This window comes from Pristiophorus japonicus, chromosome 16 (genome assembly GCF_044704955.1).
Source record: "Pristiophorus japonicus isolate sPriJap1 chromosome 16, sPriJap1.hap1, whole genome shotgun sequence".
Lineage (NCBI taxonomy): Eukaryota > Metazoa > Chordata > Chondrichthyes > Pristiophoridae > Pristiophorus > Pristiophorus japonicus.
Window position 1 is genome coordinate 128,842,669 of NC_091992.1, and position 27,190 is coordinate 128,869,858.

At 40.9% G+C, this 27,190-nt stretch overlaps 1 protein-coding gene across 11 annotated transcripts in view; it reads right to left on the reverse strand.

Annotated features, from left to right (window-relative positions):
* bptf (bromodomain PHD finger transcription factor) overlaps positions 1 to 27,190 on the reverse strand; it is a 144,573-nt gene that overhangs the window by 55,699 nt on the left and 61,684 nt on the right. For 8 of the 11 annotated variants that reach the window (XM_070857881.1, XM_070857880.1, XM_070857874.1 and 5 more), the window contains 9 exons: positions 25,452 to 25,661; positions 20,884 to 21,087; positions 18,613 to 18,806; positions 17,680 to 18,035; positions 13,915 to 14,046; positions 8,973 to 9,102; positions 8,447 to 8,582; positions 7,252 to 7,488; positions 3,198 to 5,556 (listed from right to left, as the gene is read on the reverse strand). In XM_070857881.1, the coding sequence (XP_070713982.1) occupies positions 3,198 to 5,556; positions 7,252 to 7,488; positions 8,447 to 8,582; positions 8,973 to 9,102; positions 13,915 to 14,046; positions 17,680 to 18,035; positions 18,613 to 18,806; positions 20,884 to 21,087; positions 25,452 to 25,661 (3,958 nt within the window). The remainder of the gene's footprint in view (positions 1 to 3,197; positions 5,557 to 7,251; positions 7,489 to 8,446; positions 8,583 to 8,972; positions 9,103 to 13,914; positions 14,047 to 17,679; positions 18,036 to 18,612; positions 18,807 to 20,883; positions 21,088 to 25,451; positions 25,662 to 27,190) is intronic. The other 3 variants (XM_070857879.1, XM_070857878.1, XM_070857877.1) reach the window with 1 other exon arrangement.

Here is a 27,190-nt window from a genome sequence, read left to right on the forward strand (position 1 = left end):
TGTTGGGGAGGGCATCAAACTGGAAATTAGGAGTGCATGCAATAAAGGTGCAGCAGTTATAATGGGTGACTTTAATATGCACATAGATTGGGCTAGCCAAACTGGAAGCAATACGGTGGAGGAGGATTTCCTGGAGTGCATAAGGGATGTTTTTTTAGACCAATATGTCGAGGAACCAACTAGGGGGGAGGCCATCTTAGACTGGGTGTTGTGTAATGAGAGAGGATTAATTAGCAATCTCATTGCGCGAGGCCCCTTGGGGAAGAGTGACCATAATATGGTGGAATTCTGCATTAGGATGGAGAATGAAACAGTTAATTCCGAGACCATGGTCCAGAACTTAAAGAAGGGTAACTTTGAAGGTATGAGGCGTGAATTGGCTAAGATAGATTGGCTAATGATACTTAAGGGGTTGACTGTGGATGGGCAATGGCAGACATTTAGAGACCGCATGGATGAATTACAACAATCGTACATTCCTGTCTGGCGTAAAAATAAAAAAGGGAAGGTGGCTCAACCGTGGTTATCTAGGGAAATCAGGGATAGTATTAAAGCCAAGGAAGTGGCATACAAATTGGCCAGAAATAGCAGCGAACCTGGGGACTGGGAGAAATTTAGAACTCAGCAGAGGAGGACAAAGGGTTTAATTAGGGCAGGGAAAATGGAGTACGAGAAGAAGCTTGCAGGGAACATTAAGGCGGATTGCAAAAGTTTCTATAGGTATGTAAAGAGAAAAAGGTTAGTAAAGACAAACATAGGTCCCCTGCAGTCAGAATCAGGGGAAGTCATAACGGGGAACAAAGAAATGGCAGACCAATTGAACAAGTACTTTGGTTCAGTATTCACTAAGAAGGACACAAACGACCTTCCGGATATAAAAGGGGTCAGAGGGTCTAGTAAGGAGGAGGAACTGAGGGAAATCTTTATTAGTCGGGAAATTGTGTTGGGGAAATTGATGGGATTGAAGGCCGATAAATCCCCAGGGCCTGATGGACTGCATCCCAGAGTACTTAAAGAGGTGGCCTTGGAAATAGCGGATGCATTGACAGTCATTTTCCAACATTCCATTGACTCTGGATCAGTTCCTATCGAGTGGAGGGTAGCCAATGTAACCCCACTTTTTTTAAAAAAGAGGGAGAGAGAAAGCAGGGAATTATAGACCGGTCAGCCTGACCTCAGTAGTGGGTAAAATGATGGAATCAATTATTAAGGATGTCATAGCAGCACATTTGGAAAATGGTGACATGATAGGTCCAAGTCAGCATGGATTTGTGAAAGGGAAATCATGCTTGACAAATCTTCTGGAATTTTTTGAGGATGTTTCCAGTAATGTGGACAAAGGAGAACCAGTTGATGTGGTATATTTGGACTTTCAGAAGGCTTTCGACAAGGTCCCACACAGGAGATTAATGTGCAAAGTTAGAGCACATGGGATTGGGGGTAGTGTGCTGACGTGGATTGAGAACTGGTTGTCAGACAGGAAGCAAAGAGTAGGAGTAAATGGGTACTTTTCAGAATGGCAGGCAGTGACTAGTGGGGTACCGCAGGGTTCTGTGCTGGGGCCCCAGCTGTTTACATTGTACATTAATGATTTAGACGAGGGGATTAAATGTAGTATCTCCAAATTTGCGGATGACACTAAGTTGGGTGGCAGTGTGAGCTGCGAGGAGGATGCTATGAGGTTGCAGAGTGACTTGGATAGGTTAGGTGAGTGGGCAAATGCGTGGCAGATGAAGTATAATGTGGATAAATGTGAGGTTATCCACTTTGGTGGTAAAAACAGAGAGCTAGACTATTATCTGAATGGTGACAGATTAGGAAAAGGGGAGGTGCAACGAGACCTGGGTGTCATGGTACATCAGTCACTGAAGGTTGGCATGCAGGTACAGCAGGCGGTTAAGAAAGCAAATGGCATGTTGGCCTTCATAGCGAGGGGATTTGAGTGCAGGGGCAGGGAGGTGTTGCTACAGTTGTACAGGGCCTTGGTGAGGCCACACCTGGAGTATTGTGTACAGTTTTGGTCTCCTAACTTGAGGAAGGACATTCTTGCTATTGAGGGAGTGCAGCGAAGATTCACCAGACTAATTCCCGGGATGGTGGGACTGACCTATCAAGAAAGACTGGATCAACTGGGCTTGTATTCACTGGAGTTCAGAAGAGTGAGAGGGGACCTCATAGAAACGTTTAAAATTCTGACTGGTTTGGACAGGTTGGATGCAGGAAGAATGTTCCCAATGTTGGGGAAGTCCAGAACCAGGGGTCACAGTCTAAGGATAAGGGGTAAGCCATTTAGGAGAGAGATGAGGAGAAACTTCTTTACCCAGAGAGTGGTGAACCTGTGGAATTCTCTGCCACAGAAAGTAGTTGAGGCCAATTCACTAAATATATTCAAAAGGGAGTTAGGTGAAGTCCTTACTACTCGGGGGATCAAGGGGTATGGCGAGAAAGCAGGAAGGGGGTACTGAAGTTTCATGTTCAGCCATGAACTCATTGAATGGCGGTGCAGGCTAGAAGGGCTGAATGGCCTGCTCCTGCACCTATTTTCTATGTTTCTATGTTTCTATGTTTAAGCTAGTCAGGGAAGTCATCAAACTGAGATTTGGGCTATACACACTCAGCCTGCTTGACTGGCATCCCATCCACCACCTTAAACATTCACTCCCTCCACCACCAGCGCAACATGTCTGCAGTGTGTACTGTGTACAAGATGCACGGCATCAACTCACCAAGGTTTCTTTGGCAGAACCCCCCAAACCCACGACCTCTACCACTTAGAAGGCTAAAGGGCAGCAGGCACATAGGAATACCATCATCTGCAAGTTCTCCTTCAAGGGGAAACTAAAACTAGAGAATATATACCTGACTTGGAAATATAATCGGCCGTTCCTTCATCGTTGCTGAGCCAAAATCCTGGCACTCACTCCCTAACAGCACTGTGGGAGTACCTTCACCACACGGACTGCAGCGGTTCAAGGCGACGACTCACCACCACCACCTCAAGGGCAGTTAGGGATGGGCAATAAATGCTGGCTTTGCCAACAACACCCACATTCCAGGAACAAATAAAAATATACTACCGCCTCTTATGTCGTCCAGCTGCTTATGGACAAAGGTTTTAACTGGAAAATGAAGTGCAAATATCAACCCTACAGTAACTACTGTTATTAACAACCTTAAGAAGAGTTAATTTCGAATACCTCCACGCAATGCCAAATGTTGGTCTCGGTGATGGATATGGCCAGATGTCCAATGCAGGTTTTGCATTGTAATTAAATCCCGGAACCTCTCGAATCCCAGATCGCCTGGCCAGTTTCCGCAGGTCATCATTGGGCAGGACAAATATGCTTTTCTTGCTGCTTTTGGTGATAAATTTACGGTACGACGGCAGGGCTGTGCCAGACCTGGTCTTTTTGGGTCGACAAAACCGCATTAGTTTAACTTTGTCCTTGGTGGAATACTCTTTACTTACAGTCATGGTGGTTGTTGACATCCCACCTGGAGTGGCCACAGAATCAGTCACTGTGGTTGTGACAACAGTTCTTTCTGTGACCGTCAAGGCATCGACTGTACTGTCTAGTTTTGGGGAGGTCACTTTTGTGAATGTTGTTGTTGTGGTTGTTGTTGAAGAAACAGCACAGTTCTTAATAGAGGACACCACTGATGGAATATTGCTCTGCGGAGAAGAAGCCTCAGCTACGCTAACAGTAGTCTTGGATTCTGTGGAAATGGTTGTAGTTGTGGTGGTCATTTTAGTAATAACCGTTTTAAACCCATGATCCCCATTGATACTGCCCACTTCACTTTCAGATTGTAACCCATTTTGCTCACTGAAGCTCTTGCTCAAAGTGGAATCTGCTACAGAAACAAGGGATGGAGAAGCGGCCTTTTTATGCACCTGTCCATCTATTTCCAATGGGTTCACTTCATTGTCAGTCACTGCTGATTTATCTGAGGCCATATTTAAAAGTTCTGACCCTCCGGAAGAATTTACTACCCCAGAAATATTATCTAACCTTGGCTCGTTTACCTGCGATAGGGCATCATTTAACCTGGGTGTGTTCACGTGTGGGATTGGATCATCTAACCTGGGTGCCTTTACCTGTGGGATTGCATCATCTAACCTGGGTGCCTTTACCTGTGGGACTGCATCATCATGCTCTTTATCTGTTATTACACCATCATGAACCTTTGAATGAGCAGCTGTTAACAATTTTCCTTCTATTCTGTTAGGATTTTCCTCGAGGTCACCCATGGTAATATCTCCATTCATAACTAGCTTAACTGGTAGCTCTTTTGCTGGTGATTTTATTTCGTTTTCATTGTTTGCTTTAGGGCTGCTCTTTTCCTTAAGGAGTTCTTTGTTATTAAGAGCAGCAACAGCATCTGATGCTTCAGATGGCACCAGTTCAGAGTTTGTCATTACAATGGCTGATTTCGATTCCACAACATCTTTTCCATTAACCTGATCAACAGGGTGCCGATTCTCCAGTTTGTTCTCTGCTGCTGCTATTTCACAAATCTTATTTTCTGTACAGCCCTCTGTGTCCATTTTTTCAAGGCATCTATTTTCAATACTATTGCTTTCCTCATGGACAGGGAATTCTTTTATACCATTTTCCTCAACAATCATGGGTCCACCGCTTTTTTCCGTAATTGCTTCACTGGCTTGTGGATCTATCTTTTCAGGATTTACAATTCTAATAACCTCTTTATTTGCCTTAATTTCAGAGTTGCTTTTTTCAGCTGTCTCCATTTGATCACTACCATCTTCAGTAACACCCACTTCCATCTGTGTGTTTGTGTTCAGATTGTCATGGTTTCCTTCTTCCACCACTGGCTCACAGATCTTCCCGAGATACTCAGTTTTCACATCAGAACCATTATTTACAGCATTTTTCCCCACAACCAACTGCTGAGTATTGCCTTCGGCACCATTTTCCTTGCTTTTTAAATCCAGGTCCTTGGTTTCACCACCTGTGATCACTGATTTGATATTATTCTCAGTAGCCTCCTTGGTATGTTTTTGGTTAGACACTGCATTATCAACACTCGGTTCCTTCAACTGTGCTGACACTGCATCCTTCTCTTGGGTTGACACTTGATTTGTCTCGACAGCGCTTTCTTGAACTGTTGCCATCGAGCTTTCATTTGTGGTCTTTGGAGAGACCCGTCCCTCATGTCCTTTTTCCTGCACTACTGATTCATGCTTTTTCTGAAGACAGGTTTCAGCCCGATCAGATTTCTGTGCTTCAGTTATGCTTTTCTGTTCGTTTCTCGGCAATTTCATTAAGGCTTCCTGTTTCAATTTTTCTTGTCTTTGCTTCTCCTCCATTGTAAACTGCTTTACTCGCCGATCCAACAGTCCATCTAATTTAGATACTTTTTCTCTCTTTTTATACCAAGTCCTCAATTGAAAGCCCTCACTCACATTGATGAGATCGGCAGAGATAAACTTTTCCTGTTCTTTCGAATTGGATTCATTTTTGGTCTCATCCAAATTCATTGATTCCTCCTTTATTAAATTATCACCATCAGTGCCGATGTTTTCAATGTTCTCTAAAATAAAATAAGATACAGTTAACAGTTGCACTGAGAGATACATAATGGGAAACAGCCCTTCCTCCACATTTCCCATTCACGTCATACGCCAATCTGTAATGAAGTGACCTGGTGATTCATCTAGATTGGCCCCGAGAAGAGGCCAGGAGTTTTTCCACAAAGGGCTTGGGGGCAGGGGAATAAAATAGGAGAATATACTAACTCTATTCTAGTGCCTCTTAGTGTCCAACTTAAGGACAAGATAGGCATAAACTTTGAAGCGGTTTAGCTTCCTGCCTGGTTGGACAGAGAATGATGCACAGCATGGCATCAGATCTCTCTCTTTTATTGTTTGGCAGTGGGTCCCAATCCCACACCAAAATTAAAACACCAACATTGAGCTAATTCCCCGGTTTTATTCCAGAACACTGAAAATCGATTTTAAAATTGGAAAGTAAAAAAAGGTACTGGCTGGCAAAAGGGCCAATATATTTTAATGATTTGAAGATCTACTTGAAATTGAGAAAAATACACCCACTGTTATCTAACTAACTGAAGTTGAAATTACTGGTATCTTTCTAAATATTTGTTTTTTTAAACTTCTACAAATTGTTGTGAATATGGTATTAGATCTGATATTTTTGCTGGTATTACAAAATAGAAAAACAAAAAGATTCAGGCTGTTGACAAAATGATCTCTTTTAGATATCCCAATCGAATCAATTTCTTTTCGACAACATTTTATTGAATTGTTGTATTACCATGTATGAGTTATACTAACCAAGGCCATTCACACACAAGTTGATTTTCATGGACACGTCAAAATTCTAATGCGATTTAACCGTCATAATTTTATTTTTTCTTTGACCTACTTTAATTGATTTCATTACTGTATTTCTGGATTAAAATATCTAGTGTTTCAGTCTGAGGATACAGTGGACATGGTATATATATCTCAACTTCTTATCATTTATTTTAATTACTTTCATTTAAATTGGTTCAGAAAATATTAGTTCTAGATACAAACTACATCAATGTGTAATTTGAACAGTGGTTTCAGTGACATCACTGCATTACTTCATGCTACTTGCTCATCAAATTCACCCATTTCATGCAACGTTACCTCTTAAGCCGCACAGCTCTCTGCCAGCCCGGGAATGGCTTTTTCAATGTTAAATGCGTGGAACTTTAAATGGGCCGTGCACCCAAAAAAAAATTAATGGGAACATTGAGTTCATGTACACATCATTATACACGTGAATAGAATTATACCATACAAGCTACAAATATATATTTTAAACAGAAGCACGTACATAATTTTGAAAATTTAATTTCTACGTGCAGCAGATTTATTCTTGTGTGTATTCGGGAGAATAGTGCTTGGCCACACTGTGGTACAGCTCACTGGAACTTTCCTGACCTGTGGTAAGATGCGGAACTACCAGAGATTCTACACTTGGTGAGTCATCAAATTCACATGCAATAGTAGGGAGGGGTTATTCACACGCTCCTCTCCAACACAACAGTGGCTCGTTTGTGGGAATAATCAGCAAATTCAACAATGTGGCTGAGGCTAGTGCTATGCGCAGAAAATTTGATGGGCAATGCAAAGAATGGAAATACCCTGGGTTGAAAAATAATGTGCCTTTGGTTAGTAATGAATGTTTGCCTGGTGTCACCAAGCTACATAATCCATGCGTATATAACAGTTACCTTTCTTTTCAGTTTGTTGTGACTCAGGATTTGTATCAATTTCCATTACATCCTCCTTTTCTTCTACTTTTTCTTCCTCTTCTGATTTTATCTCAAATGACTTGTCTGTGACTGTGTCATTCTCTGGCAGATCCTTAGAATCTTGAGATGAGTGGTGTTTCTTACAGGTTTCAAACTCGGTTTTTACAGTAGAGGAGCACTCATTTTTATCCAGTTCTGAATCATCTTTCAGCACACCTGTGGGGTTAACAAAACTGTTCATATTTTAGACAAATGTACATGCACCTTCGTACCAAACAAATGTATGGAATCAGCTTAAATCGCAATATCAGCATCAAATAGTAGCTATGGAATAGCTTCTCTTAGAAACAACTTGCCCATTATGATTTTAAACCCAAAGGATGGGTAAATTTGCATTAGCTGCTGGACATTTAGCTCCAGCTTTATCTTGGAAGATTTGCATACTGAATTTTTCACAACAGAAAATAGCTTTCTAAATACCTTTCCAGTATAAAATGAAAATTGTAAACGTATTCACTCGTAGGTTGTATGATGCGAGTAACCAAGAAAATAATTTCATCTATACTTTTTTGGAGAAGTAACCTCTCTATTCTGGGATGCCACAAACAAAGAACTTGCATTTATACTGTTCCTTTCACTATCTCAGGATGTCCCACAGCCAGTCAAGTACTTTTGAAGTGTAGTCACTGTTATAATGAAGAAAACTCGGCAGCCAATTTGCGCAAGGTCCCACAAACAGCAATGTGATCATGAGCAGACAATCTGTTTTAGTGATGTTGGTTGAGGGATAATTATTAGCCAGGACACTGGGGTGAACTCTCCTGTTCTTCTTCGAAATAGTGCCATGGGAACTTACACGTCCACCTGAGGAGACAGATGGTTTAATGTCTCATCCGAAAGACGGCACCTCTGACAGAGCAGCCATCCCTCAGCACTACAGTGTCAGCCTACATTATATGCTTAAGTCTCTGGAGTAGGAACCTGGGGAATTGAATTCAAATTGATTTGGGTGTAACAAACAAGCAGTGATTATTTTTCTTCGCGTCTAATAACTGTAGTTTATGACCGGCAACTATTTTTCCAGTTAGAGATTTGAATCGTCAAGATATTAATATGATCAACAGTAAACAAAACTTGCATGACACAATCAACTATGAATGTAACTGAAACGTACCTTCCAGTGCGTTCCTATAATGTGTATTAGTATTTCCAGGTAGCCGGGGCACAAACCGATGGACGTGAGTTTTACTGATCCACATCCAGCCACCATAACCTGTAACGCGATATTCTTCTCCCTTTTGTTTCCATACCTGTGTGAATATTAAGTTGAATTTATGCCAGTTAAAGAAAAATTCCGTCACTTTCTCTTCCCTATCCCTCAAGCCCCAGCTGATGCATCCTCCATCAGCCAGCGCAGTCAAAGTTTTGGATTCTGCACTCATGATAAAAATAGATTGGTGATCATCCAGAGTGGCAGATCTGTGTAATTTTTCCAACTGCTCCAAAAGATATGACTGCCACTCCCCTGCAGCAGCCAGCTGAAAAGTGACTAAACGCAGCTTAAGGAAGTTAAACAAACTTGGGATTCAAACAAGTGACCTTCAAATGGAGATCAAGTAGCCCTACTATTCAAGTTACTATTGCATCCAAGAAAAACGAGTTGCAAGCAAAACACCCTTTACAGCGACCAGACAACCTACCTGATGTTTCACGGGGAAGGTATACTTCACCCAGGTAGCTTGTTGCATAACTTCCTCTTCCTCCTGTTTTCGCTCTCGCTTTTTGATTTTCTCCTTTTCTTCTCTTTCAACAGATGTTAATCGATAAAACCTGTTAACAATGCAGGAAAATTAGCTTAGCATTCTGGAGAACCAAACATGTCGCTCAGTGAGCTTCCATGACACAACTCAAAAGGAGCAACAGATACTCCAACTTTTCTCTTCCCCTTCCACTGTCGTGGGCAACTGATACTGCAGGTGGTCGGTATTACACACATTATACATTTATGCACTTGGAAGCCCAATGTACAATTCAAATGAAAAAGGAACTTGGAAATTAAACTGCATTATCATACTAATGCTTAACATATCTGTATCCATTATTTTAACCTTTTTGTACTATAGTCTAGCTCGTAAACAAAGGCAAGAAATAAAAAGGGCCACACTACATCATAATTCTAACAGGACAAAGGGTGTTAAAAAAACAAGCCTGAAGGCTTTGTGTCTTAATGCAAGGAGTATCCATAATAAGGTGGATGAATTAACTGTGCAACTAGATGTTAACAGATATGATGTGATTCAGATTACAGAGACATGGCTCCAGGATGATCAGGGCTGGGAACTCAACATCCATGGGTATTCAACATTCAGGAAGGATAGAATAAAAGGAAAAGAAGGTGGGGTAGCATTGCTGGTTAAAGAGGAGATTAATGCAATAGTTAGGAAGGACATTAGCTTGGATGATGTGGAATCTATATGGGTAGAGCTGCAGAACACCAAAGGGCAAAAAACGTTAGTGGGAGTTGTGTACAGACCTCCAAACAGTAGTAGTGATGTTGGGGAGGGCATCAAACAGGAAATTAGGGGTGCATGCAATAAAGGTGCAGCAGTTATCATGGGTGACTTTAATATGCATATAGATTGGGCTAACCAAACTGGAAGCAATACGGTGGAGGAGGATTTCCTGGAGTGCATAAGGGATGGTTTTCTAGACCAATATGTCGAGGAACCAACTCGGGGGGAGGCCATCTTAGACTGGGCGTTGTGTAATGAGAGAGGATTAATTAGCAATCGCATTGTGCGAGGCCCCTTGGGAAAGAGTGACCATAATATGGTGGAATTCTACATTAGGATGGAGAATGAAACAGTTAATTCAGAAACCATGGTCCAGAACTTAAAGAAGGGTAACTTTGAAGGTATGAGGCGTGAATTGGCTAGGATAGATTGGCGAATGATACTTAAGGGGTTGACTGGATGGGCAATGGCAGACATTTAGAGACTGCATGGATGAATTACAACAATTTTACATCCCTGTCTGGCGTCAAAATAAAAAAGGGAAGGTGGCTCAACCGTGGCTATCAAGGGAAATCAGGGATAGTATTAAAGCCAAGGAAGTGGCATACAAATTGGCCAGAAATAGCAGTGAACCCAGGGACTGGGAGAAATTTAGAACTCAGCAGAGGAGGACAAAGGGTTTGATTAGGGCAGGGAAAATAGAGTACGAGAGGAAGCTTGCATGGAACATTAAGACGGACTGCAAAAGTTTCTATAGATATGTAAAGAGAAAAAGGTTAGTAAAGACAAACGTGGGTCCTCTGCAATCAGAATCAGGGGAAGTCATAACGGGGAACAAAGAGATGGCAGACCAATTGAACAAGTACTTTGGTTCGGTATTCATTAAGGAGGACACAAACAACCTTCTGGATATAAAAGGGGTCAGAGGGTCTAGTTCGAAGGAGGAACTGAGGGAAATCCTTATTAGTCGGGAAATTGTGTTGGGGAAATTGATGGGATTGAAGGCCGATAAATCCCCAGCGCCCGATGGTCTGCATCACAGAGGTGGCCTTGGAAATAGCGGATGCATTGACAGTCATTTTCCAACATTCCATAGACTCCGGATCAGTTCCTATGAAGTGGAGGGTAGCCAATGTAAACCCACTTTTTAAAAAAGGAGGGAGAGAAAACAGGGAATTTTCGACCGGTCAGCCTGACATCAGTAGTGGCTAAAATGATGGAATCAATTATTAAGGATGTCATAGCAGCGCATTTGGAAAGAGGCGACATGATAAAAACAGAGAGACAGACTATTATCTGAATGGTGACAGATTAGGAAAAGGGGAGGTGAAAAGAGACCTGGGTGTCATGGTACATCAGTCATTGGAGGTTGGCATGCAGGTGCAGCAGGCGGTTAAGAAAGCAAATGGCATGTTGGCCTTCATAGCAAGGGGATTTGTGTACAGGGGCAGGGAGGTGTTGCTACAGTTGTACAGGGCATTGGTGAGGCCACACCTGGAGTAGTGTGTACAGTTTTGGTCTCCTAACCCGAGGAAGGACATTCTTGCTATTGAGGGAGTGCAGCGAAGGTTCACCAGACTGATTCCCGGGATGGCGGGACTGACCTATCAAGAAAGACTGGATCAACTGGGCTTGTATTCACTGGAGTTCAGAAGAATGAGAGGGGACCTCATAGAAACATTTAAAATTCTGACGGGGTTAGACAGGTTAGATGCAGGAAGAATGTTCCCAATGTTGGGGAAGTCCAGAACCAGAGGTCACAGTCTAAGGATAAGGGGTAAGCCATTTAGGACCGAGATGCGGAGGAACTTCTTCACCCAGAGAGTGGTGAACCTGTGGAATTCTCTACCACAGAAAGTTGTTGAGGCCAATTCACTAAATATATTCAAAAAGGAGTTAGATGAGGTCCTTACTACTAGGGGGATCAACGGCTATGGCGAGAAAGCAGGAATGGGGTACTGAAGTTGAATGTTCAGCCATGAACTCATTGAATGGCGGTGCAGGCTAGAAGGGCCGAATGGCCTACTCCTGCACCTATTTTCTATGTTTCTATGATAGGTCCAAGTCAGCATGGATTGGTGAAAGGGAAATCATGCTTGACAAATCTTCTGAAATTTTTTGAGGATGTTTCCAGTAGAGTGGACAAGAGAGAACCAGTTGATGTGGTGTATTTGGACTTTCAGAAGGCTTTCGACAAGGTCCCGCACAAGAGATTAATGTGCAAAGTTAAAGCACATGGGATTGGGGGTAGTGTGCTGACGTGGATTGAGAACTGGTTGTCAGACAGGAAGCAAAGAGTAGGAGTAAATGGGTACTTTTCAGAATGGCAGGCAGTGACTAGTGGGGTACCGCAAGGTTCTGTGCTGGGGCCCCAGCTGTTTACACTGTACATTAATGATTTAGACGAGGGGATTAAATGTAGTATCTCCAAATTTGCGGATGACACTAAGTTGGATGGCAGTGTGAGCTGCGAGGAGGATGCTATGAGGCTACAGAATGACTTGGATAGGTTAGGTGAGTGGGCAAATGCATGGCAGATGAAGTATAATGTGGATAAATGTGAGGTCATCCACTTTGGTGGTAAAAACAGTGAGACAGACTATTATCTGAATGGTGACAGATTAGGAAAAGGGGAGGTGCAATGAGACCTGGGTGTCATGGTACATCAGTCATTGAAGGTTGGCATGCAGGTACAGCAGGTGGTTAAGAAAGCAAATGGCATGTTGGCCTTCATAGCAAGGGGATTTGAGTACAGGGGCAGGGAGGTGTTGCTACAGTTGTACAGGGCCTTGGTGAGGCCACACCTGGAGTATTGTGTACAGTTTTGGTCTCCTAACTTGAGGAAGAACATTATTGCTATTGAGGGAGTGCAGCGAAGGTTCACCAGACTGATTCCCGGGATGGCGGGACTGACATATCAAGAAAGACTGGATCAACTGGGCTTGTATTCACTGGAGTTCAGAAGAATGAGAGGGGATCTCATAGAAACGTTTAAAATTCTGACGGGTTTAGACAGGTTAGATGCAGGAAGAATGTTCCCAATGTTGGGGAAGTCCAAAACCAGGGGTCACAGTCTAAGGATAAGGGGTAAGCCATTTAGGACCGAGATGAGGAGAAACTTCTTTACCCAGAGAGTGGTGAACCTGTGGAATTCTCTGGCACAGAAAGTTGTTGAGGCCAATTCACTAAATATATTCAAAAAGGAGTTAGATGTAGTCCTTACTACTAGGGGGATTAAGGGGTATGGCGAGAAAGCAGGAATGGGGTACTGAAGTTGCATGTTCAGCCATGAACTCATTGAATGGCAGTGCAGGCTCGAAGGGCCAAATGGCCTACTCCTGTACCTAGTTTCCATGTTTACTTTGTGCTGACGACAATGGCTGCTTTTAATTTCCCCTATCGTGGATCCCTTTCACTTCATGCATTATCCTGGTCAGCAGAACAGACAGACAATGCCACTTTGAGGACAAGTGGAAAAAATTATGCAAGAGGTACTCTCCATTTACTGCCATGAGAAAGCACCTGGCCTTTTCTCACGTACCCAAGACAACATGACTGCGCTCATTAAATCAGTGAATGGGATCTTTTGTTTCTTTCTCTCATTCCCCCATTTAAAAAAAAACTGGCGAATACCTCCCGCCCTCCTTCTACACTGTGAACTATTATCAAATTGAAAAACTGGCCAAATAACTAATGTTGCACTCTAACTGGTTGGTAGGAGAAAACAAGAGTGGTCAACTCTGACCTATCCTTTGAGAGAGTCACTTCTTCAGAAAGGGAAAGGACTTCTCATGATCAAGTCGAGGTCAACATTGTGTGCCATAACGCAGAACACAATTCTTACTTTCACTTCTCTGATACAGCAAGATAGGTACATAAATGCAGTTCAAACCAGGGCTATTTAAGGTAACAAAAATGACCTACGATTCTGTATTTTGCTTATTAATGGTGGGAATATGAATTCACACTCAAATCAAGTTTTTGTAGGATAATCTTCCTATTTAGGAACTGACAGTAGACATTTGTTAACTGGCATTATTTTATTTGACAAGCCTATGTGAAGAATCGAGGCTCAAGCCAAGGTTTTAAAAGAAAAGTAGGAAAGACGACAAAATGAATCAAAAATCACCTGGTATGTCCTAAAGAATCTCGCCAGACTGGAAGCATGACAACAGGTTTGATTGCACACTCGAGGATTGCAAGAGCAAGTGCAAATTCTCTCGGCTTACTGCACATCTGGACTGCTTTTATCCAATTAGATCTAAAACAATTTGTTTAAAAAAAAGTTGATTATGGTATTTAACAAGCGTTGCATATACATCAATAACATTAACGATGCAAGTTCGTTCTGCCTCTGAAGCCGGTGATATCTGCAAAGTCAGAATTAAATATGGAGCTCCCTAGCGAATATACAGTGTGTTATGGAGTCATACAAATGAGTAAAGTCCATGCTCCAGACAATCTCAGCTGGAGTGGCACTGGGAACACAAATAGCATCAATGCACCCCATTAAACGAGGAGAAAAAATATAAAGTTCACAATTCAGAATCCCTTGTGAGAAACATCCATGTGGATCTTGCGTGAGGACAACATCAGGTGACAGTTGTGGCTGATGGTCACTGCCCAACACCCTCACATGAAGCAAGTCTACCTGGATGGTGCAGATTGGTGCCCGATACGCAATACAAGGAACCAGCTTCAGAAGAGGAAAAGGAAGATGAGGTGAGGAGAGAAAAAAAAAAAGGATTATAAAAGCTAAACAAAAGCAGCAAACTATTGAAGGGGGAAGTCTATCACCAGGGCGGGAGAGGTACCGGAAGATCTGCCTCCAACATAAATATCACGTGCAAGGTAGGCAGGTTTTGAAAAAAATTATGGACTGTTTGCCAAACCCTTACCCCTCATGAAGACAGTGAATGTCGCACGATAATATTCTCTGGGCATTGCCATCCCACTGGTATCTTACCCAAGTAGTCTTTTTCCACATGCTGAACTTGACCCTGGACAAGGATAAGGAGTGGGTCCTGCTTGATATTTCACCGTCCCTGAAGCCTATTTAGTACCTCCACTACAATTCAGTAATTCAGCAAGACAACTCATCTCAGAAAAGACAAGCGTTAGAACCTCATCTATCTGGCTCACTACTTTACCAAACCGTACATTTACCCAAGGAAGCTGTTGGGGGATATTGGCAAACTCTTTTTAAGACTGTACCCTTTTAAAACTGCAGTCGTGCCTCATTTCCTAAAGGTGAAATACAATGCATTTCCTTTTTAGGCTCAAGGGATGGCTATGTGCACTTTTTTAACCACCTCTTACTCTGCATTTTTTTTTTGCTTCGCTCTTTATAGATATTCATAGGTCTTGCGCATCCAAACAGCTCGCTCCCAGACACAACCATAATGTTTTGTGTTCAAGGAAAAATAATTTGCAAATATACTAATCTTTATTTGTAGTATTAAGTAGTAGAAACCAGGTGCACAGAGGACTGGGAGAGACAGATAGAAATAATATAGAATTAGGTGGGATCATAGAAAATACAAAAGAGGTCCAAGTTAGGTTAACAACACATGTGTGTAAATGTACAAAGTGTGGTTAATAAGATTGGTGAGCTGCAGGCACAAATAGCCATGTGGGAATATGATGTAGTGGCAATAACAGAGACCTGGCTCAAAAAAGAGGATTGGATGCTTAATATTCCTGGGTACAAGGTATTCAGGAGAGATAGGGAAAGGGAAGGAAAAAGAGGAAGAGGTGTAGCAGTTTTGATTAAGGAAAATATTAGTGCTGGAGAGAATATCCTTGAGGGGTCAAAGACAGAATCTATTTCATTGCAGTTAAGAAACAATACAAGAGCGAATATCATACTTGGTGTTATTTTATATGCCACCAAATAGTGGGAAGGAGATAGAGGAGCAGATTTCCAGGAAATTACTGAGAGGTGTATGAACTATAGAGTAGATAATGGGAGACGTTAAATACTCCAATAATGAATGAGACAGTAATTGTGTTAAGGACAGAGGTGGCGGGGGGGGGGGCGAAGAGGAGAGATATTTCTGCAGTGTGTTCAGGAAAACATTCTTGATCAGTACATTTCCTGCCAACGAGGTAGGAGGCGTTGCAGGATCTAGCCCTGGGGAATGAAGTTGAAGTGGAGATGATCACAATGGGGGAGCATCTCGGGAACAGTGATCATAATATAAGGTTTAGATTAGTTAGAGAGAAGGACAAGGAGTAATCCAGAATAAAAATACCTAACTGAAGGAAGGCTAATTTAAACAAATTGAGGAGTGATCTGGCCCAGGTAAATTGGAGTCAAAGATAGGCAGGCAGAAATGTAAAGTAAGCAATGGGTGGCCTTTAAAGAAGAGATGGTTTGGATACAGTCTCGGTACATTCCCACAAGGGGGAAAAGAGAGTGCACCCAAAGCCAGAGCTCCCTGGATGACAAACATTTAGAGAGTAGGACAAAGCAGAAAAAGGACAGATGTCAGGACATAAGAGAAGTGAAAAAGGAAGCAAGAGGAACAAAAAGACAATACGAGAAGAGATTGGCAGCTAACATAAAAGGAAATCCTATGGTCTTCTATAGGCGTATTAACAGCCAACAAGTGGTCAGAGAAACGGTAGGGCCCAATGAGAACCATTGGTGGAGACACAAGGCATGGCTGAGGAACTAAATGAAAACTTTGCATCGGTGTTTACTAAGGAAGAGGACATTGCCAAAGCTACGGTAAACAAGGTGGTTGTTGGGATATTGGATGAAATAAAAATAGTTAAAGAGGAGGTATTAGAAAGGCTGGCAGTACTTAGTGGATAAGTCATCCGGTCCGGATAGGATGTATCTGGAGAGAAAGGGAGAAGGATAAAGATGGCAAGTACAGGCCAGTCAGATTAATGTTGGCGCTGGGGAAGATTTAAGAAACAATAATCCAAGAAAAAAATTAACAGCCATTTGGACAAGTATGTACTTTTTGAACTCATTCAGATTGGAATTTTAAAACTATTTCCATCTTTTAAAAAAAAACCTAGAAAAGCAAACATAATAGAATTCCAACCCAACTGACAGTAAATCTAAACACATCAAAAATGAGGCATGTATAAACAGATAAATATTTAAGCAAAATTTAAAGCTGCATTACCATGTGATTTTAAATCTACCCCCAAACTGAATTTACAAACACTCAATTTGAAATACAATTTATTCGTCGAGGTACTTCTGAAACATGAAAGTCTGTTTATTCACAATGTGTTATCAATCATGGGGCAGGTTTGAAACACAGTTGCTCACCTGCTCACGATTACAACTCCTCTACCTGAAAATACATCCAAGTGATTCTGAATATCTGTGCAGATGCGCCTACGCCTAACTTGCCTCTGGTCAAAAGGAGATCAGTGAAGTTAAGTCCCCATCCCTTTCTGCTTGACGTGTCCCAGTGAAACCACTTATCATTGCTTTCTTTCAGATGAGAAATGGATTGAAAGCCATTACATACTTATATTTTTACAAAGGAAGAGGACGCAGTTTCAGGTATTGAATAGTGGACATTGTGCTGCCTCATTCCTTTACACTTGACAAATTGTTTTGCAAGTCCAATGCCCCATCTTACTACACTTTATATGTTAGTGTTGTATCACAACTTTTGACCCCAGCAGTACAACATTGCTGATAGTGTCCCAACCACAGCCTGCACAATGCCCATGACATTTACTAGCTGGTTCTAAAAACGTTCGTCCCTCCTGAAATGCCACTGTTGTCTTCTGGTTGAAAAGGGCTCAGCGTTCACCGTCTCCTTTCAGAATCAAAAGAAAATTATGGCAGCACAAAAGCAAGCATAAATTGCACTTCAATGTGATTAATCTATAAACACACAAATAAACAAATTCCATTCACCTATGTGAAGCCCAATTAGGGTGCAGGAATGAGGATGGGATATTATTCTCCAGCTGTATAATGGTCAGTCTTAAAGTAGAGATTGTAAGCACTTTTGACCCATGCACAGCACCATTCCACTTGAACTCGCCCGCGGGGGTCATGCAGAACTTGTGTGAAAGATGTCGTCGTTTGTCATGATCTTCTCGGTGCTGGTGCTTGTTGAGTGCCAAGGTGCTAGTGCTGTATTGGTTTTGGTAGACACGATACTTTCCCTCTTGACCCAACTTAAACAAGTTATTCATAATTCCCTTCATCATCAGATCTTTCCTTGCGCTCAGACGAGAGACTTCCCCTTGTGAATTTACCACCAGGACCTGAAAAGCAAAAAGAGACTCAATATACCATTTTATATCAATACATTCCCCAAATTTCACACTGCCTTTGTTAGTTCAATATGAATATCTTTAAACGCCATGTTTTAAACTGAATATTTTTTGTGCAACAGACATGCAGAGAAGATAGTTCATTCAGAGTAAATTGACAACTTCATAAGATCTACTGAGGAAGAGGATTATAGAGATATTAATAACATTGTCTATATTATTAGGGAGATAAAGAACTCAAAGTTCCTTTGAAGTAGGAATCAACAAGTAATAGTGGGGGAGAAGTGCAGGCGAGAACAAACAATGAAATTTAGATGCAGCGAAGTTGATGGACTACAAGGCTTTTTTTTGGCTCCATAGTTTATGTTCTTTATTTTAAACGAGAGGGGACAAGAAATAAAATGCCAGAATCAATTTAAGGTCAACTTTTGAAAGAAAAGCTCAAGTCACTGAATTTTAAAAGAACTTAAATAATCAATATACGTCTTAATTTTGCATAGGATGCAACATAATGCAAATGTACTTCAATATAAATATACATTTTAAAGAGTAGAAGCTCGTCTCTCACCTCTCTCCCTTCCCTAAATGATTTGTTTGCCTCATGTATTGCAGCAGCAGCCTGGGCGCTCTTCAGCTGACTCAACTTGCTGTCAGGGTTCCGTAACCTTGTGACCATCCTAGTTAGAATAGATGATCCTTTGCCAGCTCCAGAAAAATCACCATTTTCGCCATTTGCTTTATCACTGCCGAGTTCTGCTGATTCTATAGCAAATAATCATTGTAGAGGTGTCAGTGGTAGTGCTCAACTCACGCACAAAATAATCCTAGATATATTGTGACACATCATTTCCCGCTGATATGCATCAAGAGCATCACCAGCGAGCCAACCAACAATTTGTCCATTTGATACGTTAAGAAATTTCAATCCAAGGAAAACTTTTTCTAACTAATCTTCCAACATTTACATAGTTTCTGGCCTCCAGCATGATTCAAGAGTATGTGGAATGTCATTCATTAATAAAAGCAGCATCAATATCTGCCAATGTGTATAATTGCTTGCCTGAACTATTTTGGCCACCATGTATTGATTTGGGGAAGGAGGTTGAAGGAATTGTTTATTGTGCCATTATCCTTGAAAATAACAACTCAACACACATATTAGACCTAGCCTGCAAACAAAAACCATTAAAATATATAGAAACCATTTTGGTTTACAGTATGAAGATTCTAGATTTTCTTGTGATCTTTTAACTCATCTCTTCAGTGTCCCAATTGAATTTGGTCTGGTCTGGTTTCCAATAGATGCAAGTCTGCAGAAGTTTTAAAAAACTTGGTACAATACTAATCTGTGAACTAACTTAGAAATACCAGTACACATAGAGGGGATATTCAATAATCAGAGATGGTACATACTATTTCTTAAAAGGTGGGGGAAAATGAGTTACATGTAGAAACTCTACAATCCCTTGAAGCAGTCCATATGGTGCAATGGGTGTGGAAATCCATAAAAGTAAATCAAATCTTTCTTTCTGGTTTGTATCTGCTGTTCTTTTAAATGCAATGTTAATCATATGGTCTATTTTTTCAGGAGTGGGATGATAAGCAGCTTTGGTTCCACAATAGGAACATTTAAACAAACAATGGGTGCACAGATACAACTAGGTTTTAAATATGGAGTTTTAACATCAAATGACTCACTGAAGAGAGCTAGAGAAATTGCAGCAAATCAACTGATTAATCCTTAGTATACTGTGGAAGATATTTAACACTTGATTTAAAAAAAAGTTTTATGAAGTATTTGCAAACAGACCATAGTGAGGTGCAAAATATTATTGGAAACTGAAAGTTATCCATGTAAAATTTACTACACCTGCCCTTTCAAATCAGGTCAACAGAAAAGAAGAATCACTCCAAGAGATATGGCTTTAATAAATTGTATGGTTAAGAATTAGGTCACCGAGTTTTATAGTTTTACAACAGTCCAGGTACTTGTTTCCTATTTACTACAGCTTGATGTATTTCTGTGCAATTTAGGATTACACATCCAGGAAAAGTGCCAAGGGGAAGGGGGATCATTTAAGAAATCTTTGAAAATACTTCTAACAGCTTAATGTGTCAGTGTATCAAAGCACATGGTTACAGGGTAGTAGGATGTATATATAGATCCTAATCAGAAAAAGACCCAAAAAAGTAAACTGGGAGGGAAAAGGAGATGGGGGGGGGGGGGAAATATTTTTGGGGATAGTTGCAGGAGAGGGGCTATATGATCCTCTACATTTCTCTCAGCACCAGCTTATCAAATCAGCATTTCCTGCATTATTTTGGGCAGGCAACTGCATCTCAAAACTCCACTCATGTTATACTTGTGAATTGGCTGCTAGCAGGTACCAAGAGCATCTCCCTCCAACATTCCCATCCCTGGCAATGGAGAGATGCTTGCCTCTACTTGGATCAGTAGTATGGCAACATGCACTGGTGTGCCATGACACTGTGCTACCATGCCACCCATAAACTATCCTTGCATTACTCATGGCGGGTTGACTCTCAATCGACAACACACCACCTTCCACACCCTGTAACATGGGAAATTAAAACCACAACTGTACTCAGCTGGACAGAAATCAGAAATGGTTCATATTTGATGCAAAATTGAACAAGACTTTCAAAAGATCATGAGAGTTTTGTGCATACCAATATTTTTGGTTGGAGTTGAATTACCAAGAAAAATCTTGACTAGCGTCGGTCCTGATAAAGCGCTATGTTTTCAAGATGCTCTTGAACTCAAATTACATGATGTATTTGCAAGATAGCATTTTCGAAGGAAATAACTAAAGTTCACCTGTGTCTTCCTGACCATTCCCTGAAGACTGTGAGGATCCCTCCATATTCTCTAAATCCTCAGTTATCTTGAAACTGGCATCCTGAGTGGATGTCTCATTGGACAAATCCACATTGCTGTTACTATCATCAGCAGATAGCGATGGTGACGGTGACGTGGTTTTCATGGCAGTGGTAGTAGCGTCAGTAGAATTCTCATTATCTTCTAAGGAAGTAGAAAAGAAGCAACACAAATTGGTATCTTCGATGTTATAAGCAATGTACACACCTACCTTCCCAACCAGCTAGAAAGCATCAACCACCATTGAAATGGGTCACCCACTATATTTCTGAACACTGCGTTGCATGCATCTCAAAAATAAATTGATCAAACAGAGTTCAAGTTTTCTCATTATAATTTCCTATTTGAAGATAACCACTTAAATTATGTTACCCAAAAACAATTTTGTTTGAATAGAAACACAGAAATATAGAAATTAGGTGCAGGAGCAGGCCCTTCGAGCCTGCACCGCCATTCAATAAGATCATGGCTGATCATTCAACCTCAGTATCCCTTTTCCTGCTTTCTCTCCATACTCCTTGATCCCTTTGGCCGTAAGGGGCATATCTAACTCCCTTTTGAATATATCTAACAAACTGTCCTCAACAATTTTCTGCAGTAGAGAATTCCACAGGTTAACCACTCTCTGAGTGAAGATGTTTCTCCTCATCACGGTCATAAATGGCTTACCCCTTATTCTTCGACTGTGACTCCTGGTTCTAGAACTCCCCAGCAACAGGCACATTCTTCCTGCCTCTAACCTGTCCAATCCCGTCAGAATTTTATATGTTTATGAGATCCCCTCTCATTCTTCTAAACTTCAGTGGATACAAGCCGAGTTGATCCAGTCTCTCCTCATACGTCAGTCCTACTTTGTTTATTCTTTACAACCCCTTCCTGTTTAAGCCACCAGGAAATGATAAACAGAGCTTGCTATCAAACCGATCCCAACATAGTTCCAAATGCTGCTTCCCACTCTCCTCTATTCCTCAAGTTGCTGATTCATGCTTTGGCACAGTGCCATGGCCCTCTGGGTCTCATCCGAGTTGCCAATCTTCACATGTAAACCTGCAGCCTGAACATCAGATGGATATTTAACTCAAGTCTGATGTTGTCCTCAGCTGATGCCTTATCTTTCCAGCAGAAGTCACTGGATAGCAATCAGGAGAGAGGACTATGGCTAATTTGACCTTTCGTGGCCTAGGTGCCGAGGCGAGTTATAGCAGTCACACTGCCATCCCCGCAGAAACTAGGAATCAAATTTGGACCTTCCTAGTCTACATGACTCAGTCTTTACCCACCGAACCAACAGGGAACAGAGTCAATTTATGATTCCCTTTCAATTTCTTCATATTAAAAGTGAATTCTTAAATGCTGTGTATAAAAAAAGTAAACAATAAAATAATTCAATCACAAGAAAAAATATGGAGGACAAAAAGAAAGTGAAATTCCAATGCAACAGGTGTCATGCAGCGAATTTAATATGCAATCATAAAAAGCAAGGTGCTTTAATGATAGGTCCAGCAGTAAAATATGCCATGTGTTAAGGAGCAATTAAGTTATATATTTTTGCAGTTTTGTAAACTTGTCTAAAGTGGACGTGAAGAATAACTTTTTTGGGGAAAGTGCGGGAAAGTGGTGGAGGTGGAAGATTAGCCAAGATCTTATTTGAATGGTGGAGCAGGCTTGAGGAGCCATATGGCCTACTTCGCTCCTATCTTAGGTTAGCACAGCGATTTGTAAAATACACATTTACGTTTTGTGATCTTGTAATAGAAATGAAGTACTGAAGGTCTCACAATAACATAAATGACTTTAATCAAGAGGTGTTAAATTGTGATGCATTATGCTAGTCCTCAAAAATGCTACAGAATAGTTGAAGGTAGGTTGGTGGCTTTGATTTGCCACACACTATGTTCTTGATCTAAACTGTATGAGGGGGATTGATGCCAAATACAAGTTGCATAACTGGTCTTGTTCAAGAACTGGTGCATTACTTGGGGAACGATACATGTAAAAGCAATTTTTAAAATAAGAACCCAACAAAACCCTTACTTTAAAACAAAACTTTATTAAACCTCCTCTTAGTTTTATCCAAGACCAATTGAAGTAGTTCCAGTAGCTCAAGTCTCTTATTACTGTCGTTCCAACCTCTGGTATCATTCTGCTGAATGTACACTGCAAGCTCTCGAGGTATCTCAGTGTCCTTGCTATAAAAGAGCGCTCAAAACCACATACACTATTCAAACTATGACCCAACGACTGCTTTGCATAAACTTATTATATCTCAGTTGGTCTTTCTCTTACTGTTCCTATTTATAAAACTCGATGCTATGAGCTTTTTGTGTTAATTTTTTACAGCGTTTTCCTCCTGCACTTGCACGTGTCCATTCTGTTAACTTATACGCACTCAAAACAGTCCCTCTCACTCATGCCAAACCTCCTAATTTTGTCTCATTGGCAACTTTTGAGCAAACTGCTCCCTATGCTAAATCATCTTCCATATATATTATCTGTCTTTTGGGTGTCACGGTCCTGTGTGAAAAATGAGGTTGGCCAATTTCAACCAAGTTCCTAATGAGTGTGAGTCCAATGTCAAATTATGGCTAATTTTATGCTAAGTGACTTCTTAGTCAGATAAAACACAAGGATGGCTGGTGTGAGAAGTGGAAACATTTATATTTGTACAGTCGGTGATGCTCTTGTGAGATTGGGACAGAGGCTTATTATTGGGTCAGAGGAAGGGTCCTTTGCTGTATGATACCTGGCCTGTGAGTGCAGATGCTGGGTGAGAAAATGTTTATTTTTTTTTCAAAAGCATTCTACTTCCAAGTACTAACATGTTTAACTTTGAACACAAATTTTGCCAAAAAGAAATTTTAAAACATTCCTGCTTAAAGCATACAGCAAGTAAAATAGAAACTGAAATGTATAGGTGTGCCATGAAGCTTATTTTACAGGTGTTAACAACCCAGCAGCCACTAGCAATACAAGCAAAGCCCTTGCAATGCTCTTTGACACATGGTGAAGAACCACTGAGACACAGTCAATGGTGCAATGCTCTGTTATATGGGTGTCTTTCTAAAACAGGTTACAAAACAGCAGTTTGTAAACAATAACTGCAGTTGGATATTTTTTATTTTATCTTCGGTTGCTCATTGAATCCAATCCCTCCAGTTGTTTTTCCTTCTGGATTATTTAATATTTGTCCATAGTTATATCACACTGGATTAGAATATTTACATTAAAATATGAAGTATAATTCCAGGTTAAAATAAGCAAAAAGTAAAATCTGCTGAACTTGAAACGAATCTGGTGTGCAAGTTAGCGGAGACATAAACAGCATCTCCAAAAATACCGATATCCAGAAGAATAGGATTATTGAAGGACTATAAAAAGGAACATTTCACCACTGTGTGTTTTACTTATTGCTTAAGAAAATACAACAAAAGCTGCACGTAACTTTCGGAATCACCTTATTGATTTGTCAATTAACATCAAGTCAGTGTTTCAAGCAACAAAGGTCACTATGAATGAACAAGAAGTTTCAGATGCATTTCATTGGCGATGACATCTGTTAAATATATGATTACTAAAGATGAAGGATGTAAATTAAATATTGTTAATAAATCCTTAACTGCTAGATATTAATTTAATTTAAGTCACTTGGGATTCATTGCTAGGGTGTGAAAGCCATATAATATCGCGAACAGTTTTCCCTCCTCTAGGGACCACTGCTGTACAGATCAATAAATCGAATTGAAAATGATCATGACATTAAAAAGTTCTAGAATCTGATGATACATATACAGACATTAATCATCTATTATGCATCGAGTAATTATGGGGAGAAAGATTTGGAGTCCAACACCAAAGGCTAACTGAAAAAAAAATAATGATGCTCTCTCAATGACTCAATGCAATGCCGAGTGAGATACAAACCAGCTATGGATGACAATGGGAGCACCACACTAGCCTCAATGTCCAGGAGCCAGTCAGAGCAATAGTTCATCACTATTCCTGCTTCTGCCCAATAACCAGTTAGTAACTGCACATGGGCACATTGGGTGAGGACAGGAACAAAATCAGCAGGAACTTGGGCGCTCAGGAACAGAGGATAAAATCGAAACTTAAAATGAGAAAAAATATAAAGTAGTTACAATCAAAACGTAGTTAAATCACTTAAAATACATCTCGAGATTTGTTTTAATATGATAGGCAGAGAAATAAAAGCTCAAAACTTCAAGCAGCGATATTATACCAAAAAAGATTATAGTGGTAAGTTTCAATTTTTTTTTTAAAGTTAGCTGTCATTTGTACTACAGGTACTGTACTAACTTACTAATCAATAGGTTTGTGAACAGACAGCCAGAAAAGCAGCCTACATTATGAGCAAAGAACATGAACAGAGAAAAACAAAAATTGACTGATGAATGATTTCAAAGATGGCAGTAGTTCGTTCACTTAGAACACGATCTAGAAAAGAACTGCTCCCCCCACTCCGAGGTGTGATGAGTGACCTTCTGTACCTGTTCTATCCAGGGGGAGCTGTACTGATTCGACTGCCAGTTTCTTCTCCTCTGTCAGCTTCTCAGTTTCAGGGTTTGCCAGCTCAGTCTCTCCAGTGCCCTTCGACGGGGGAGGCTTATTTTCCTCTGCAGAAGGATTTTGGCTGCTGCCATCACTCTTCAATGTCTCTGAACTTTCAGAGCTACGGTTATCTCCACTAGGCATGGGGTCTACAGCAAAACGTAGAACACAAGCACTACCTTTTGAATACGTCCCTGACTATATGTGTAAGGCAATACCCAAGAAATTTTGCATATCTCAGTCACATTTTGAGTAGAACATCACAATTAACATTTTAAAATACAAGCTACACAAACACCATGTTCTGTAATATTTATAATAAACACCACCTATTGCTGTCTAACGTGCAAGGACTTTTCCAAGGCTTTACCCAAAGGCCCTCACCATGCCATTTTTATTTCAGGAGAGCTAAAACTGCTCCTCAGAGCAGACGAGGAGGACACAGGAGTATTTCCCAAAGGCAACATCTTTCCCAACACTGGTAATGTTTCACAAGTTCACATCCATATAGTTGTTTCCTTCAAACAGATACAACCTGACACGACAATCAGTTTTGAATCTCACTTTTTACATAGCAAGCAGTGTTGTCACCCAGTTTCTTTAGCCCACTGGTACCAATTTAGGAAAGGTTAAAGTTGCCTGCCCTGTCTGCTACTATCAATGCATTGAATTAGATTTCTTCCATCGCCATCACCACAACCACCAGTGAGACTTGTAAAGATGGAACACAAAATGCTCTCTCCCAACAGAAACAAGGGTTGGAAAGATAAAATCAATCATTGTAATGCTGTACTGCCCCCTTCTCTTCTCCTCCCCACCCCACAGTTCAAGTGGGCTGTAATACTTCATCAAAATCCTGCTGACAACACGGTTTCTATCTGATTCCAACTGCAGCATGATGAAAGTGAACTGCAATCAGGTTGGGTCTTGACAGTTTTAACACATCACTGTGTTCTCATTAAGCAGCTGTTCAATAAGATAAACATAACTCAGTGATACAGAAAACCTTCTAGCCTCAGGGTCTACACAGCAAGTAAATTAAAATAAAATCAAGTTCAACTTTAAGCCCAGTGGGATTTGAATTTTAAAATCAATAAAAACGGCATGATGCACATATTTTCATTGTTTTAAATAATGTTCAATTTAGAACAGACTGATGCAAATATGGTATAGATTGTTTAAAAAAGTAAATTAGTAGGATCTTTAGTTCCATCTGTGTACATGTAAGCCAGAACTAACTTCAGTACTATAGCTCTCAAGTCTGGCTTCAACTATTACAGGTTGAACCTTATCCGGAACCCTCGGGACCTGGCCTGTCTGGATAAGGCTTTTTTCTGGACGAGACGTGGTCACATTAAATTGGATGGTACAGGTACTGAGCAAGGGGATATCGGGGCTGGCTGGGTTGGGGCTGGAAGTGCGGCAGAGAAATCATTAGGGGGGGGGGGGGGGGCGGTGGATGGCTGTGTCAGGCCAGCGATTGCGGGAGTCGGCAGCAAGGAAGGACTTCAATTTGTTCATGTCGGAGTGCTACACATGCACCACACGGTGGCCGGGAATGGTTCTGGATACAGGAGGTTCAACCTGTACAGCAGACATCAGAATGTCCAGAAGATATCTGAACCCCAAATCTAGTTTTAAGATTAACAGGAACAATGTGTCTGATTTGCATGCAATC